The 20,291-nt window shown below is 35.6% G+C and overlaps 1 protein-coding gene and 1 pseudogene across 1 annotated transcript; both read left to right on the plus strand.

The window, feature by feature from the left end:
- Positions 1–644: 644 nt before the first annotated feature.
- Positions 645–4,452, plus strand: LOC112690527 (adhesive plaque matrix protein-like). Its single transcript, XM_025564560.1, has 3 exons — positions 645–829; positions 1,256–3,094; positions 3,442–4,452. Exons 1-3 carry the CDS (start codon positions 818–820, stop codon positions 3,658–3,660), a joined length of 2,070 nt encoding a protein of 689 aa, XP_025420345.1. The 5' UTR covers positions 645–817; the 3' UTR covers positions 3,661–4,452.
- A 4,677-nt stretch (positions 4,453–9,129) lies between these two features.
- Positions 9,130–15,375, plus strand: LOC112690537 (annotated as a pseudogene).
- The last annotated feature ends 4,916 nt before the right edge of the window (positions 15,376–20,291 follow it).

Raw genomic sequence — 20,291 nt, forward strand, 5'->3', positions numbered from 1 at the left:
TTATTTTTTCAAATATTATTCAAATCTCAAATTTAGGAAAAATGCCTCTCCTTGTAGAATAACTATAAAAAAAATGAATATATGTAAAAATATAAAAAAAATGTATTTTTAGAAAAAAAAAAAAAAAAAAAAAAAAAAAAAAAATGTAAAATCAAATTAGTATATTCTGAATTAAGGAAGCATGATACAAATGTTTTTCTAAGATAGTATTGTACAGAATCAAAGGAAAAAAATGCAAAAATCATCAAAACCCTAACTCTAGTTTTAACATAACATATAGTACATTAAAGTAATCGGTACAGTATTGTAAACTATGAGTACCTGCAAAACATATCGATATATTTTTAAAATTATAATTATTTTTATTATTATAATTAATTATTATTATAACTATTATTATTAATATTACGATTATTATTACTATATTGACCAGGGGCAACGTTGTTGCATTTACAGACACACACACACACACACAAACGCATAACCGGCCCCCTTGGTAACCACACCCAAACGGTTCGGACCGAAAACTCGCCTCGGGGGCTTCGACTGGTGACAAAGTGATAGTGATCTGGAACGAGTAGGGGATAACCGTTTTTCAGCCTCCCGACAGAAGTGGGATGCATTATGTATAAAATCCTAAACGCGGACTGGCACTTGGTGATTGGTGTCCGTCTAACGAACCGCATCGAATCGTGCGCAACGTATCATAATAATAACGCAGTGTTGTTCGTCGTGTCAATTTAATTTCGATTTATCCGCGGGTTTAAGTGTTGTATTTTTTTTTTCTATCAAACGTCCAGAGAATCTTACCACCGTCATGGGATTTAAGGTACGTGAATATCGCATTGGATCTAGATGCCTTATAAGTGTCCAAAACCGTTTCCGAACTAGTCCAACTACTCCGCTCGTAGTTTGAACCGCGATCGAAAAATATTAATCGTTGTTCGCGACAACGTTTCGTATTCCATTCAAATACTCTAACCATATCCTGCAATCAAAATTTAAATATATTTATTTATTGATAATATCTATTTTACTATGTACATTTTTTTTTTTTTTTTTACGATCGATACACAATTTGTACGCGTAAACATAATGATTAATATACGTACTGCACGCTTGTAGTATGTTTGAAATATATTGAAACTACGGAAACGCGTTCATAGTTAAACATAAATTTCAAAAATTTTATATCTTATTTTATGTCAACGTCTAATGTGTGTGTAAAAAATTAATTCGTTTTTTTAAACATAAGGTATTAGCGGTTACGCTGTTGTTGGCCGTCAGCTGCAGCGCCCAATACGAAGCGGCAAGCCATCAACACGACGAGGGATGCTCTCATCCACCGAAATACGGACCCTCGAAACCCGAATATAGCCAATCTCTAGTTTCTTACTCCTCCCCGGCGCCCAAGCCCGTGGCGTACTTCAAACCGGCTAGCTACGAATCGGCAGCGAGCTACTCGGCTCCAAGCTACTCGGCCCCGAGCTATTCGTCTCAGAGCTACTCGGCTCCGAGCTACTCGTCTCAGAGCTACTCGGCTCCGAGCTACTCGTCTCAGAGCTACTCGGCCCCGAGCTACTCGTCTCAAAGCTACTCGGCCCCGAGCTACTCCGCTCCCAGCTACTCAGCGCCCAGCTACTCTTCTCAGAGTTATGCGGTTCCCGAACCGAGCTACGCTTCCCCGAGCACTCCGAAATACTCTTCAGCCAGCTACACCAACAACTACAAGCCAGCAAAGGCCACGTACTCCGCTCCCAGCTACTCGGCTCAAGCATACAAGCCAGCCGCGTACACTACGCCCAAATATGAAGCCCCGCAATATGTGTCCAGCACCACCGAGTACACTCCTCATGAATACAAAGGCGATTACAAATCGGCTGCACCATACTCCGTGACCACACCAAAATGCGACGATGCTTCCCAACACGAATACTCCACTCCAGCTCCGTCTTACTCCTCATATTCTTCGGCCCCAGCTTCTTACGCCAAGAAACCCGCCTACTCCTCGTCCAGCTACTCTTCATCCAGCTACTCCGCTCCGTCTCCCAGCTACGCAGCACCCAGTCCGTCTTATTCTCCAGCACCGGCCAGCTACTCTCAACCGAAATACTCGGCACCAAGCAGCTATTCCTCATCCAGCTACTCTTCGGCCAGCTACTCCACTGCTGCCCCGAGCTACGCCGCACCAAGCCCATCTTACTCTCCAGCACCGGCCAGCTACTCTCAACCGAAATACTCGGCACCAAGTAGCTACTCCTCATCTAGCTACTCGTCGTCCAGCTACTCCGCCCCAGCTGTGAGCTACGCCGTACCCGAACCCATTTACGCTTCCCCGGCCGCTCCTAGCTATTCCACACCGGCTCCGAGCTACGCCGTACCCGAACCCATTTACGCTTCCCCGGCCGCTCCAAAATACTCCGCTCCCAGCTACTCCACACCGGCCCCCAGCTACGCCGTACCCGAACCCGTCTACGCTTCCCCGGCTGCACCCAAATACTCCGCCCCCGCTCCCAAATATCAAGCGGCCAGCCAAAACTCGTATTCGAGCAGCAGCTACAAGTCCGCCAAGCCCGCGTACTCCGCATCGGCCGAATACAACAAACCCGTAGTGTACTCGACCCCGTCGTCTTACGTTGCCGTGTCGCCCGTTAAATGCGACGACCACGAGTACGCCACAAAGGCTCCGTCATCCTACTCGAAACAATCATACGCCCCAGCACCGGCAGCTTACTCGTCAGCCTCGTACTCAGCACCGAAACAATCAGCACCGATCGCCGTATACTCCGCTCCGTCCAGTTCCTACAGCTCGTCCAGCTCGTCCGCTTCCTACGGCCCGTCCGCTTCCTACGGCCCGTCCGCATCCTACGGCCCAGCCACCGCCCCCGAGTACTCCGCCGCCCCGAGCTACTCGTCTCCGTCGTACGCCTCGGCCGCTTCGAGCTACGGATCTGCTCCAGCGTACGCGCCATCCGCTCCGGCGTACACTCCCGCGGCCGCTGCTTACACACCGGCCAAGACTTACGCTAGCTACGTTACACCACCCAAGACCGGACCGACCAAAAACGTTGTCAACACTCACTTGGAAAATTACGTAAGAGCACCTACGATTTGATTTGTATTTTTTAATTTAATTTCACTTCTTCGCATACGGAGTACCAATTCGTTTTTTGTGAAAATTAAATTCGACAAAAATGCAAAACGTTGTTTGCGCACGAACAAAATATGCGGAAATGAGTGCGGACCGCGCAAACGTTAAGCGTAGGAAAAATACGGTATGTTTTGTACTCTCGTACGGGTAAAATTGCATTGTGTGATCGCGATCTATTGAAACACAAAAAATTGTACTGTACGTATGCGTAGCGTGTGCGTGCATGTGCTCGTTAGCTGAATACGAATTCCATGACCCAGCGATTTATTGTGTTTTTTTTTTTTTTTCAGGACGAGAACCCGAGATACGCCTACGAGTACAGCGTAGACGATTCGTACACCGGTGATAAGAAGAGCCAAAAGGAAGAACGCGACGGTGAAGTTGTGAAAGGAGAATACAGTCTTGTCGAACCCGACGGTTCCATAAGAACTGTAACCTACTACGCCGATTGGGACAACGGTTTCTTCGCCAACGTCTCCAAGACTCCGGCTGCAGGAGCTAAATACTAATTTTAAACAACTCGCGCGTTGCATGTACTTTTTAACTCTTTTATGACAGTTTATTTCATTTTTTTTTTATTTTTTTTATTTTTTGTACGTCTGATGTCATCATCATAACATTCGTAAATGTAACTCAACGACGACCCAATCACCGCCCTTCACGTATATTTTTTTAGACTCGGAAAACAGTATAAATTATCGATTTGTCGAGACCATCAGTGTAGATGCCGTTCGTTCGAATGAGAAAGATAAATGGAAATGTATAAATACACGATCTCACGACTCCGTTGAAAAACGTATCAACATTTAAACTTGATGCATTATGCACGTAAATGTCGGTGCATAACTGTCTACAAAAAATTAAAAATTAAAATAAATTCCAAGAATAAAACGCGATGAATTATTTCGATGTATATGATATATCAATGTGTAACGTTCTATCATAAACAATCGTTCTCGAAAGCCTACCACAACACAAAAGCGTTCAATCAACAATAACATAATACATTGTCCAATTTCAATAATGGAATATAATATTACGTTCTTCCTAATTCTTTACTTAATGCAATATTGTACATATTTATGATTTTCGATGTAAAATTATTATTATTATTATTTTTTTTATTATTATTATTATAGTTATTATTTGTATTGCTCTTCGCGCGTACACACAATCTTCATTCGATGTTGGCGTTTTATAATTACCATGTGTATTACGACCAAAAGTTATTGTAGTATATATAAATATTACTTTTTTTTTTTACTTATATAAATGAAAAATTCGTAGTTACCAACCACATATATTGGAATTGTGTTTTATTTTTTGTTACGGTGGTGGCGACGACGACCATCGACGCCGTCTCGTGTAGGTATCTCATAATAGTAGGAGAAAACGCCTCGGGGCCTGTTATCCGCGAGATTTAGGTGACCCGAACGTGTCGTGAGGCGGCGGTGGTCTTCTGAAAACCGGTCCGAAGCGCCCCCGAGGCTGATATATATATTTCGTTATTTATGTTAATCGGTCTGATGTGGGAGCGATACATATATATACGTATAAAAGTGTGTGTACAAACAACCACCGCACGTATTTATGTGCTTTATTTTCTATTCCGACGAGAATGTTGCAGCGACGGCCCTCACAGCTGCTGCAGCTCATTGCCAAGACAAACGTGTGTGTACGTGTGTGTGTGTGTTTCCAAAATGAGAAGTTACCTAGTTATGCAATATAATGAGACCGACCTGGAACTGTCATACGTACACGCGCGCGCGCGCGCGCGCGCACAGAGGCAATTGGGTGAATTACGCGCTTTCCTGTTACGACGACGACAATGCGGTGTATTATTTTTTTTAATTTTAATCCTTTCTCACAAACAAAACACAACCCGCCTAGACGGCGCACGGTCGTTAACGAGTCGCAGTCGATCTCTGATCGCCAGTCGATTTTCGCAGTGCGTTTTTACGCTCAATCGCCGGACCGTCGACCGCTCTTACATAATAACAATACACTCGTAATGCGTACCGTAACACGCGTTCGATATAACAGATCTCGAACGGATCAACAATCGAGATCGAAACTTATTTTTTATCCTCCCTACTAGTGCCGTTGGCACGCGATCAACCGACGGCGCTATTGGACGCTACACATTTCGACCATGAGCTGTCGTCGAGGACGGAGGAAAAAAAAAATCGTAACAACAACGATTATATAACGTACAAACGGTTGTTAAGTTCGCGAGACAGGTGCAAAAAATGTACTACCGCGCTCAAGGCTCGCTGGACACGTTGATCAAAGGCGACGTGCAATTGAATAACGTTCTCGTAACACGACACAAGATCGCGGAGAAAGCGCCTGCGGCAAAGCTCACCTGTTGATCCGAAACGAGCCCGACCGGAGACGTTCCCGTCGCTTCTACCCCGTGAACAGGGCTTCAATGACCGGCCCGGTGCCGGATTTAATCATTGTACCGCTTTAAGTGCTAAACAAATTTCAGCTTATTAATATGAATATTTTTCCAGTCTAATAAATGTTATTAAAGCGTACACCAATAGTTGTTTCCTTTGTTACTTAAAGTTTTAATGTTGTAAAATAAAAATATACAGTTGCATTTATTTTAGTTCTCGTTGCATATAATAAAAATTTAATTTTAAAAATTATTTGCCGCCCTTGAGAAATTGCTGTCCTAACCACTAACTTATAGTGTTTACTGGGAAATACGGCACTGGACCGAGTTAGGTTTCTGGGCAGCGGAATGGTGTACGCCCGACCGTAATGTTCGCGTTGGATATGTTTTAGGATCAATAAAACGAGTTTCGCGGTAATGACTGTTGCGAGAACGTTCGTTTTTTGTCGAAACAAATTTATAACACATACACTAAGTGCAATACAAAAATATTATCCAATCTCTGTGTTTAATTAAAAAACTCTATACTTCTCCCCTCCGCTATACATAAATTTAACTAAACACAGTAGGTATACAAACAGCAAATATAACGACAGCAATTCTTTCTTGTTTCGATCAATATTTGAACGAAAGATGTTCGGAGTAGGTATTTCACCACGCCTGTATTACGGGTCTAGTACGCTTCGCAGATGCTATTTCGATGACATAACTTAAAATTGTATCTTTAAACCTTTAATACCCGCGTGTAAACGAACCGAACACCTATCTTTTACGTCGCAATGACATCGCCAAAATCGTCTAGTACCGTAAACACTAACTTCATCCAAAACATACATCGTTTGAAAAAAATGTCTCTATTCGTCTTAAGAATCATTTCGTATAAAATTTTGAAGTAAAAAGCTTAATACTTAAAAGTTCAAACGTACGCTAATTATACTGTAATAATCGATAATATTCGATGGTTCAAGATTTATTTTAATACAATAGTATACACGACTATTCACCGAATCGCCGGGTCGGTAAATTGCCGAAATTACATCGCCAAACTGTCCCATTCCCCTGCAGAACACGAGTAGCATCTTCGCGAAACCACACTTTCGGGGTGACGCATAACTGAGCGATTCATCATAATTACGAAATCGTATGCGATAGCCGCCCTAAGAAGTATTATTTAACTTCTCATGATTCCGGTTCGAAGGTTCCGTTTCGTTACCGCGGACGCCCGACGGCCATTATTATTGTTTTTAAGTACAGCTCGTGTACTTTCGTTTCGTCCACACGTCCGTCACGTATCGCGTAATAACATCGTACAAATTATTTACATATCCGCATACCATGCATAGTATCGTAATATTATTATATAGCTATGTTATCATCACCGTCATTGCATCGTATAGGGTCGACGGACCGAGTGTGGTTGGCAGTACATAGCGAAGTACTTACACCCAGCGACCGTTGCCGATTCCATTTGCTTTCGTGTCCACTGTCAATATTATAATATCGGTGTTACGAAACCCCCGATAATAAATTATAAAATTTAGAAAAATAAAATTATAAAATAGAATTTTCGTTAATAAAAAAAAATTACACATTAAAAACTCGCTTTCGCTGAACGGAATTTAGACAAATTTTAATAAATTCAATATGTATAGCGAAAAATAAGTTTGTATACAACAGTTTATAACAATTAAAGCAATAATGTACGCTGATAAATTATAAATAATAGAACGTTGGTTTGTACATTTCATAACGTATAGATCAGGTTACCAGCGGGCCGCATGTGGCCCACCTTGGAATGTTTGGGGCCCGCGAGATATCAAACATTTACATAAAAAAAAATTATTTTTTTCCCAATAGAATATTCTGGAATGTCCACACAACGCGGAAGCCTTATTATTAACAACATAATTGCAACAAACTATTAGATTCATCAACAAAATCTTTGTTCCCAAGTATTGTCGATGAACCATGTTATTCTATGTTAGTAGACATAAAAACAGTAAATTATATTCGATCACATGCGCTTCCGCATCGATGATTTAAAGAGTTTTCAAAAGAATTAGATTCAGAATACGGTTATAAAAGCAATACTAATTCATTCTATTTTTATTTTCAAATAATAAATACACCAAAACTTATTTTATTAATAATAATTAATCCTGTTTAAAATGTTTACTCCAAATTTTTTTGTATTGGAGCAAAATACAAATATAATTTTATATGTGGCCCGCGGATTCGTAATGTATTTTCAAAGTAGCCCGTAAAATCATTTGGGTTGGCTACCCCTGGTATACATACACATAATTACTTTTATCTATACACCTTATAAATGTTTTAATTCTTTTTTTGTTCGCAATTATTTAAAGAATTAAAAACATCATTTAGTACATTTTCGGTATCCAAGATGAACAGTATCGAAAGTGGTTTAATGTTCTCAAAACTTTATTTTAACATACTTTTTAAAGCTTCGAAACATAAATCTATAAATATGTACTACTCCCTCTTACCAATCAGTGTACTACCAAAACTACAAAACTGATTAATTTTAAATTTTAAGTAAATTTAAAGTAGTTATTAGGTACTATGTATAGGTACAATTAGAAAATAATATCCGTAAATCATATTTTTGAGGGTTGAAATAGTTTTGAACTCTGGACTGGACGTTAAACTCGTTAATCTTAGGTAATTTTGATATTTCTTTAATTTAATTAATCCAAAACGTAAAAATATATATATATATAAATTTTAAATTAAAGTTTTATAAAATCTAAAATATACATATATATATAAAGTTAAATAAAATAATATATAACTTTTTCATTTGGTGTTAAAATATTGGCGACCCTCTAATAACATTTAGCGATCCCCTAAAGGATCGTGACCTCTAGGTACCACTGATCCAGAAAATTTCGTTAAATAGCGAGGTTTGACTGTATTATGAACGAGAAGGAGGGGAAAATCAAAAACTAATGGTAAAACTTGACAAGTATGCTCATGATGTTATTGTAACAGCTAGGTAATAAATTATTACACGCGTAATACGACCGAGCAGTGTACACACAAGCCGTTAACAATACAGGTATTCGGAACGGGTTCGAAGCGGTCGCTTTTACACGTGCGTAGATTTAACCAACGATGTCGGCCAAATATTGAAAAGTAATTAAAATTTAATTTACGAGTGATTAAACACTGTCGTCCCGTGGGGTGCACGCGAACACATTTTATTGTACAACCATGCTCACAAGAAGAAAAAAAACGCTTACCTTCGTAGTAAAAATAATAAATAACAAAAATAATAATAATATTATAATAACTTACTTTTGGTGCGATACCTGAACCACGGTATACAAAATAAAAATACGTTATGTGTTTTCGCCACTCTCAAAATCCGGTTATAACGAACATGCAGAACGTGCGCTTGAAAATAATTAATTGTCGTAAACGGTACCGAATAAATCATCAAACGGATTCGGAATAATGACGCGTATATTATTACGTGTATACATAATAATAGTAATAGAAATAATAATAATAGTGTGTTATCCAATGCCAGCCGTTTAGTTTTGAACTTCGCGTTAAACGCAACTGAAGTCACGCTGCGTTCATGTACGGTTTTAAAAGATATTTCAGTGATTATCGTAATACATAACAGTACTGCATATCTGCCGGTAAGTGAAACTCTATATTTATTTATCTGTAATTACTGTATTTGCACGTGTGCACTATATACACACATATATGCATTATATATATATATATATATATATATGAGTATATTTATTTTTTCCGATTTCTAAAACAGCGGAATCACCATTAGCTCTATTTAACAGCTATAATCACGCGTGTTACGGATCATCAATGTTGTGAACTCAACAAATTCCTTAATAATATTCAAAGTAGTAATTTCTGCAGTGTATAATATGTAATATTTCGATACTAATATCAACCGTTGTGAAATTTTTAACGTTGTTCGTATCACAATACGAATCACTATTGTTAACTTTATAATATATATATCGAGTTGCGACGAAATATAAATTTTACTTAAGCTCATTACATCGATTGGTGACCAGTAGGGTAAGCACTAACAGATTATGAACGTAAGCAATTTAAAGTAAAAACCAATACTGTGAAAACATCATGTCCGTTAGAACTCATCATTATTACATGATATTTGTTTTATCTAAAAACTCAAATTTAACTTCAAGGTTAGGTTAGATAAAAATTTAAATATTATAGAGTAAAATACTATCTTTATAGTAATAGTTTAAAATAATAATGCGATGACGATGGTTTTACTGTTTTATAAAATAGATTTCTTATTTAATATCTAATCGCCAATATATTTTATTTATTTAATGATGTCTTATCTCGTTGCAGACTGTATAAAAACGTTTTCAACACCTCTAGAAACGATTACTGTTATTATGTTGGATCATTGGATACATATTTTAACATTCATATGGATCGTGTGTTGTATTTATTTAATAACAATCAAGAGTGTTAACAGAAACGATAGAAGAACATCTTATTTTCTACAAAACGAAATACTCCGTGTTAAAATCGATAAAATAAGCGTAACCAACGCCGAAATAAGTGATCAAATATCAGCCTTGAATGAATTGTACACATTTTTAATAATCTGTTCAAGGCTTAGAAGATATTTAGCACAGTATATTTTACAGTCGATCGTTAATAAATCATAAAGTTAACATAATAATAAATCTATCCATTCATCAAGTATTACGTCTATATACTCGTATTGGTTCGCGACTGCAATGTTACTATAATAATTATATTATCTTCTACGCCTTATTATGTTATATCCGTAAAGGGCGACACGATATTAAAATAATCTGATGTGTTTTGTGTTTTCAGACTGAAATATCAAAACAGCATTGAGGTACTATTTCAACGCGATTTATACGGACAACTGATTTTGAATTTGTAAAAACAAAATTTTAAACGCATATAGTTGAAAACGCTTATTACGATGATATTTCAACTAAAACAATTACCAAAATTGTAATCGTATTTGTTTGGTTTTATATCTCATGTGCAATAAATTTTAATCGTATACAACGATATCGGTTACAAAGATTTTATTTTCAAAATAATATGGTCTTTATATTCACAAATAACAATGTCCACAGAAAAAAAAAGTTTAAATGTAAAAAACTTGAATCCGTGCTTAGTTGAAATAATGGAATTTGGGGGTGGATTAAAACCGATTTCAATCAGCTTTTAAATTTTCTGCTGAAACTTACAAAATGTTATACTACGAAAAACTCAAAACATAGAAAAGTATTCGATTTTTCGGTAAGAAAAAATAATAATACAAAACGAAGTTCCATTTTTTTGCTCTTTGTTAATTAATGCATTTCTATTTCGCATTATAGTCCCTCAATAACATAATGTACACGATCTACGACTAGTATAAATTTTCAAAATGTATATGTTTTAAAATTTAGAGATAAACAATACAAGAACCATGTTTAATAATTCACCTTCTTTTAAATTCTCTTTTATTACTCCGATACAACGGTCCGATTCCCTATGTCCATAGAGGATCGTCGTAAGCGTGTTCAACTGTGTTAATATTTAATATATTTTTATTCGTGTCCGCCAACCGTCCGAAGATTACGAGTATTTACGTCGTCAAATCTATTCGAACACCAAAGAGTTTTGGTATTACGCCAGTGCCGAGTTTAACGTGTTGGAAACCTTAGTAGAAGACACGAATGCGTTGAATTTCTCGAGGGTAAAGCAGTTGGCCCACGAGAACTACATGTCGTTGTTATTGGACAATTCAAAGCTGGCGGACGTCGATTAGCATTTCCGGTGGAGACAACAGATGTTCGACCATCTGAGCGATTTAGTGCAGTGGCGGTTGAACGGTTTACAAAATCCGCCAGACTGTAACGAAGCCAGGAAACTGATCTGCAATTCGACTTTCATCGACTTGGTAAAACGTTTTGTTGTAGCGTTTCTCTAATTTTTTTTGACAATCATTATTACGTAAGCTCATCATTCCGGTATTTGAACATATTTTAACTATAAATGTACTATTCACGGGAACTATAAAGAATGATTCGTTGAGTTGTTAAAGAGAAATGAAGCAGAATTTCTCTTGGAAGGTATCAGTTATTACTGTGGTGGTAGTCGAAAATCTGAGGGTGTGTTTTCAAAAAAGTCCCACGAAAAATGGGGTGAATATCTGTTGGATGGTCATCTACAAAATATTAGTGACGAACCGTGCCCGTCAGACAAACATAATAGCATACAGGTTGTACGTTGAAGATTTTCGCAGGATTGCGGGTTCACATATCGCGTGCATATCCTTCTGAACTGTTTGGTTAACGCGTACGTGAACGGAAGAACGTTAATAGTTCCGGCGGAAAATGGTTGGCTCATGCAAGGCGACGAGTGGGAGTCACTGTTTTTGCCGTTAAGTGACACATACCTTACGTCTCACGGCCAAACGACATTAAAGTGGCCCGGTATTTCACAGTGGTTTTTTTTCTTTTTTTGTTGCATTGTTTTCCCAATAATTACGTAACATCATCCTCCCCACGATGGTAACACGTTAATGCAGTTCGAAAAATTCTAGGTAACGAAGACGCTCAAGTGCTTTGGTTGGACATAACGCACTTCATCGATTTCCGAAATCCCAGTATTCCTCTGAGATACCCGAGGACCTCGCTCCCGCACTCCGAGTGCTGCATGGTGATCCCGTCGTCTGGTGGATCGGCCAGTTCCTTAAGTTCATTCTCCGATTTCGACCGTCTACAAGTCAAATGCTTGATGGGTTGTTCAACGATTTAAAATTTCAAACACCAATTGTCGTGTAACATTTTTGCTCGCAATTTTTTTGTTTCTACCAACAATTATCCTTGAAACGTGTAATATTTTATCGTAAAAATATAAATATTATAATTTTTATAACCCGTTCATTATAAAAATTAACATAATTATCAATTATTATAAATTAGTATTTTAAAAATAAATATCATCTCTAAATCGATTAACGTAAATCTAAGACTTTTAGATCATTTCGGAACGCTGAAACAGTTTTTTTAACATAAATTAATAATATGAAATTGAAAATAAAAATGTATGACATTCGATATGAAATTTAAGTAATTATAATTAATAAATGAATGATTATGATATATTATAATCAATGAATGAATAATTATAATTAATAAATGAAATTAAATATTACAGTTAATAATAATTAGATAATATATCCTTATACACCCATGGTCCACTCGTCAATATTTAGCAGTGTACTATTTCCTCAAATAAGAAAAATACGTAATGATATGATATGTTAGTTAATTTTAATAATTTTAGATTTCAAATTAGCAAAGATTTAAAACATCCGCCACATCGTTCGCTAAGTGAATACATGTCACACGTCGAAAAATATTACAAAATCAAGGAAATGGGATCGGGATATGAAAAGAAAAGGATTTATTTATCTACATATGATCCAAATTTATTGAGTGAAGTCAAGCATAAGTATATTTTAAACGTAACTTAAGTATTTTTATCGTATTTTTATCTACTGTGAAATTCTATAAATATCCAAATTATGAAATAATTAGTATTGTAGATCTACCTAAAAAAATTTCCAGTCAGGAAGATAATGCAAACCGAACGATTCACAATATCATAATTGATGTATATTTTTTGTCACGCTGTGATTATTTAGTTTGTACTTTTTCGCTCGATGTACGTTCAATTTTATAGTAAAAAAAAAAAAAATACAATATGTTTTAAAGTTGAAAATTATCCGTATCACTAGAAAATTAATTAAATTTTATTTTAAATTGCTTTAAGGTAACATAATATTGTGTTCTTATTTGATACAAATACTGAATTATTTTCAAATTTTCATATTCTATATATCAAATGAAACGATGATGAAATAGAGGGTGAAAAACATGCGTCATTCCATATTATTACCTGTAATAGGGGACATAAACGTAGAGTTAAACAAATTGGTTAATCTTAGTTAAGCCAGAGAGGGTTGTTAAGCTTAGGAAATCGTGACAAACGTACGTATATGCGTAGTTTAATAAAATACACATTAATAGTTAACACATTGAAGTAATCAAAGAAATATTGATATTGTTTTTTTCAATTCAAAATTTATTGAGAATGTTGAGTTGTTGACTTCAAAAACAACGAGTTTTTACAAAACCTATTACAGTTCTAGCTCTATTTCTACGACTTTTTTTTAACTTTTTTTTAATAGTAATTGCTCCTATACCACTGTCCTCTTGAACCAAGTCGGTTCAAAGCTAGGTATCGTAAATTTGTTATAAACCTAAATAATACACGTACACTCCATCGAAGTTGTATATAATTACGTGAGAAAATTATCGCAAATCAATGAATAATTCCACGTGTCTAAATCAAAAAGTAAACGTAGACGGATAGATTTCAACTAGATTGGTTTTTCAAAAACTGTCTAGCACGTGTCAAAATACAATGATATAGTTGTTATCTATTTCGTAGATGGGTCGAATGGCTTCCGAGATGATGAACACTCAGCATCCCGACGCTCCGACTCGATTTACTTCCTTAGATGGTATCTATAACTATCCGGGTGAAATGCGCAGACTAAACGTAGCCGTAATACCTCACGAGCCGACTGAAAACGGTGAAATCGAACTGCAGCAAGGAGATCTGATATCGCTATCGAACAACCATCGGAACGGTTCTTCGAGCGGAATGAGTTTGAGAACGAACCGTGCTGGTCGTTTTCCTTCGTTCAAGGTACGCGACGTTACGGGATAAGAAAACGGATGTTCGCGAATAAATCTGTTCGAGGAAATGTTTTCAGGTCACTCCAAAAGGGGAAACGAAAAACTATCCTTACTACCCCGTAGCCGTAGGAAATAACGATAAAGTGTGAAGAAAGAGTTGTAAAGATTAAAAAAAAAAAATGTAATCCAAATATTTTTGACGTAATAAATACGTATACATATTTCGATCGCAGTTGTAAATCTGGTGCGATAAGGACAATTCAACAGGACCAGCTGCAATCGAAACGAACGCAGTACGTGTCTTTCCGGTAAGTAACCCGTTGGTGAGCCGTGCTCTAGCGGGTGAGTCTCGAACGTGTGCGCACCGTCTCCCGACGATTCGTGTGGAGCTCTACGTATATTACGTGGTGGACGTGAAGGATGCGACCTGCTGCGTTTCGACGGCGAATACGAACACGCTGTTGCGGTTAAATGTGTTCAAATATTTGAAAATAAAACGCGCAACATTCTGCGTGTATGTTTTACACGCGCGTATGCCATGTGTAGGTATATTACAGCTCGACCTTCGGTTGAAATAATTTTCGAAACACCGCGATCAATCATTGCTTTCGAACGACGTGCATTGTAAACGATTATAACGCGCTCGCGTACTACGCGGTCCACAAAAGGTTCGACGAAGTGTTACCCACTCCCGAGTGCGCTCACGTCTCCGTCACGTCTCTGTCCGAGGAACGAAACGACCGAGAAGAAAGAGAAAAACCGCTCTCTGCGTGCACATCGCACGCGTCGGAATCCTACCCGCAGATTTTTCGTACTTACGTAACCGTTTGTTGTTATTATTTTTGTCGGCAAATCGTTTTTCTAGAACGCGTAATGACGTTGGACATTATTTGGATTATTTCGAATCATTTCGCAACAGTTTAATCTTCAGCGCACCACTACGATACGCGTTCGTAACAGCTGCAAGGATTATTTTATTTCGCCTACGACATGTTTACCCGTGCGGACCCGGACATCTCGGCGTGGCCATTTCGGCGTTAACCCATTTCGGCGTGCATTCAATTCTTTTTGACATATATTCTTTAATTTGATTTTTATTATAAACGTGCTGTATGCCGGTATAGTATATGATTCTAAACACGCTACATACATGATATTTGTGTAAATTATATAATGCGATACGGCATCGGCCAACAATAATAATGATAATAAAGATAATAATGATAATAATGATTATCCTTCTATATATCTAACATAATATAAATAAAATTAAAATAAACTAATGACAATTAATATCATGGACTATTGACCTTAAAAAACTAATGATGTCACGATTGTTATAATTATTTACAAGTTTTTTTAATCTTTTATCTACATCAACATACTTTTTTGTTCCGTGGTGAATTTTTTCTAGCTTCTAATTGATTATAAAATATATCACAACCAGATTGTTCTTTTCTCAAACAAGAAATGAATGTCCATAAGGTTGGATACTGTACATCCATTTATAAATTAAGTCATCTGTTGGCTGCCTCGGTATAGTTGTTAATTCTGATTTAAAAATCAAATTATTAAATATAAATCTAAAAGAATTGAATACACCCCGAAATGGATTTATGCCAAAATGGTTTACGCCGAAATGGCCACGCTAAGATGTCCTAGACCAAGGGCGGCCAAACGGTCGATCGCGGACGATTTCAGAGTCGATCATGTTAGAATTTATTTTTAGGCCACGTGCACGAAAATTAATCGTGGTGGTTATGAACAAATCGTCGATAAGTTTTATCTATATAGTTTTTATCTTTTATTCTGGTTTATAAAAAAAATTTCCAAGAAAGTCGATCTTCAAAGGTGATGTATAGTTTTAGTAGATCGTGGCCGAAAAAAGTTTGACCGCCTCTGTCCTAGACCGTTACCCGTGACGGCCGGTATACACGTTTTCCATCTATATTTTCAGGTATACATTTTTTTTCACGATTTGCAATACTCGTTACACTTGAAGTGAATGAACATTGTAATATTATAGCTAATTCTTCATCCTCAATTCACTTTAGTTTTCGTTAATTGCAGTACCAAATATTTTAACCATTTTAACTCGTACTTATAATTATATCAAGTGCACAGATTTCAATTCAAAGACACGTAAAATTGACGCACTTCGTTGTACGCAAGTCATTTTTCGATACGAGTATAATGTTACGGATGAGGCGTGAAAAATAGGCAACTCTTCGTTCATAAAAGAGTGTTGGCGCGTGGCACGTTTATTTGGAAACTGTTGAGAAAACCTATTGGGGGTCCTCATGACAAAATAATCGATTTTGCTCGTCTAGAATATTAAAATCGAAAAGCAAACTGTTATTCGCAATACATTATGTAGCTTTGAATCTTTCAATCTCTAATTGACCTACAGCTTTTCATTCTTTTTTCGTCGAAATTTAAATTAAATTTAAATTAATTTAAAATTAAATTAAAATTACAATCATTACAATTATGTAATCTTGATCACATCGCTCCGTCTTGAGCTTATCTGCATTGTACCACATACAACGGCAATCAGATGGGAACCAACTACAAAACGGGTGGGAAATAATGTCATTAATACAGCGGAACGGTGTTCATCGTGATAAATATAAAAAAATATTAAAACATTCGAATTTGCTGACAACGCCTATGATAGAAAATAAATGTTTATATTTGTAATGCCGCCGGTATAATGTAATTAATATAACTGTTGACATAACACAGTTCTAAGGAGGTACAACATACATACCGTGAAATGTTTACAGTGATAATACTGTTTAAATAAAATAATATGTTTCTTGGTAAAATGTGTGTCGATTCTTGTTCAAAATATGATTTAAAAACCAAAATACATTTATATAACACTTATTTACAACATTTGTGCGGGCTTTATAAATATCAAATTAATTTTACACACATATACTATAACACACATACATTATGTAAGTATTGTAATTGAATTTGCTTATTTATTTTATCAATAATACCTAACTATTTAAATTATTATGATGTAATAATTGTAGTGTATTGCAATGGTAATTATTCAAAAGTACACATTTTTTCATGGACTTGACTTCTCGTCTAGTTATTCAGAGTACACATTCATCGTTATATCAATTATTCATTCCTGGTAAGTACAATTTATTACTCATTATTGTAGTACATATTGTACAAGAGAAACAAAAACTTTTTTTTTTTAATTTAATTACCTTATTTGTCATATAATTGCCAAATAATTTACGCACTTTTGCATATTAGTTTGAAAATATTTATAGACATTTGAAACTATAGTTGAATCATAAAACATAATGTGAATAAATAACCGAATGTATACGTTATACAGTCAGGCAATACCAATCATGTAATTTAATTTTAGGCCTCACGTTGGTTTACTTCTAAAGTTGTATGTAGTATATCATATTAACTATATGGTAAAATATTTGTAAGTTATTTAAATGTATTGAAAACTAAAGTAATGATTATGCAACGATCGAATAAAATAAAAAAAGAAATAAATATATAGAGTTTTGTAATATTATTATGTTTGTGTGTACACTATAATTATGAAACCGATTTCAATTTATTTTTAATCACATTATGAAATTAATATGAACGGTTTTTTTTTTTTTTTTTTTTTTTACCAGGCATTAAATGATACGTTTGTTATAAAATGAATCCACAAAAGTGGCGCCTGCGTATTTTAATCGTCGTAGATATTGTCAATGTAGTTTCTTTGCTAATAACTGGATACATACTAAAACGAAAGAAAACTGAAGGAGATTTTTTCATCATTCAAAACGAAGCTCTTCGTAAAGAACTCTATAACTTACAGCAGATCAATCTCAATTTAAATGTTCAGCTGTCAAATATAAAAACAATGTATATATTCCATCAATACAGAATATTACAAAAATCACGACATTTTTTTATTATTAAATCCACATTTTTGAACACCTCGTACAAATTAAGATTTTGATAGTATCGTGATAATATTTAAAGGGATGTTACATTTTTTGTGATTCCAATGAATATTCAAAACTATAAACTATTAAGTTATTTAATTTCCCTAAATTTCTAATTCCCTTATTATATGTATACTAGTAACAGGTTTTCAGTGTTTTTCAAAGAATTAGGGGTTTGAAAACTATATCTTTCTCATAAACAAAAAACTTTTAAACTATAAGTTATGTTTCATTTGAAGCTATAATAAATATTTAGTTAGAAAAAAAATTTATTCTCAAAGCCATCATCCAGACTACTTATTTTGACTTTTTAAGTATAAATATTATCTCTTAGACAACTAATTATATGTTATTATTTTTTGTTTGTAGGGTTGAACTTCAAACACATAAGGTAAATATATATACTCATATATTTAACAGTTTAATTTAATTTTAAAAGTTTTCACAAAATAATTACATTTTAAATTATATAGCTTTTTAAGTAAATATCATTAACAGTATGCCATACTTATAAGTTCCAAAATATGTTTTCCTACAAGCTTGCTTTTAGCAAGAGATTGGAGGGTATGTTTTTTTTTCGACTTTTTTTATAGTATTTCTAATTGCTAAAATATTATTTGAAGCATCACAATCTAGTGTAACATTTATTTCACACTCGTCAAGTAAAATGTACAATGTAAATGTAATGCACTGTTTTTCTGTCACAAGGATTTGATTGTTATAATAATATTATAATCAAAATCGTGGTATATTTTGTGTGAATTTTTAATTTAAACAGAATTGGTTGATATGAAATATTTTTTACTGTGGTTTAACTCGATTAATTTTCAATGACAACCAAACCAGGAACAATGCGTTTTACTCGTTTATTTTGTGTGTGAGACGTATCCGCGTCCCAAGTATCTGTGGATACTCAACGATGACGAGTGTGATGTCCATCGTGATTTTATAGACAATTTTACATAATATACTTTAACTGCTTGGTAATCAAGCGCATCAATAGGTATTTATTTTTTGGAAGGAAAGATGATTAACTTTCTTAAAAATTATTGGGGCTTAAATAATGTGCAATTAAGTGGTATACACCGTATATCTTAGTTTTTGATTACTATAATACGGTATTTGAGGAGGGGATGCTCCTATGCCTCGTAAATTAAATCCTGTTTGGAATATGGATACTGAAAATAATGGAATATAAAATACTGCAATTTATGAGGTATTTCACTGTTCAGGTCCCGGTGGAAAACAGGAAACGAGCTCCGCAAAAAGACTATAAATATTTAGACGCCGTATATTCTCGAATACCGTGGAACATTGGAATTGTATCGATTCCTCGTTAAAGTTGCTGAGATTAATTATTAGTGATGGGATCGAAAGAGACGTCATCGAATGATGTAAGAGTAGAGTGGAAACAACAGTTGACGAACATTATCTATCGCTGACGATAGATATTTTTCAATTGGACAAAGTCAACGGTCATTCGTCTTGAAGAACGCGCGAGTCCGAAGAACTGGGCGATTTGGTTCAAAAAAAATTCGAACAGTTGCAAAATCCGTCGGATTGCGACGAAGCGAAAAGCTCATTTGCACAGTGAACAGCGTACGTTTCTTATGTTGATAACGATAAAATAGAACGCACTAAGTGTTTCTTATGCTACGACTACATTGGATCCGTTTTCGATCCGAACCGAATCGATTCGACCCGACCAACATCCTACTCGTCCAATATTTGTGGCTACATCATATCCGATTTTTTACCGACTAAAATCAAATATTATGTTGTCATCAGGTTATCTGCCGCGACTTTTATTTTATTTGCACATACCTTCTCTTACAGTTAACACGTGTTTTGGTGCTGTTTTATTTTATAATTTTTATTCAATATGTTTTCAAATTCCAGCAGTTCAGGCTCGAAAGACGAATGGGATGATTTATTGGTTACTAATTATAATTTGTACTTAAATACTCCAAGGTCTTGCT

This window comes from Sipha flava, unplaced genomic scaffold (assembly GCF_003268045.1).
Source record: "Sipha flava isolate LNK unplaced genomic scaffold, YSA_version1 50_pilon_pilon, whole genome shotgun sequence".
In the NCBI taxonomy this organism is placed as follows: domain Eukaryota; kingdom Metazoa; phylum Arthropoda; class Insecta; order Hemiptera; family Aphididae; genus Sipha; species Sipha flava.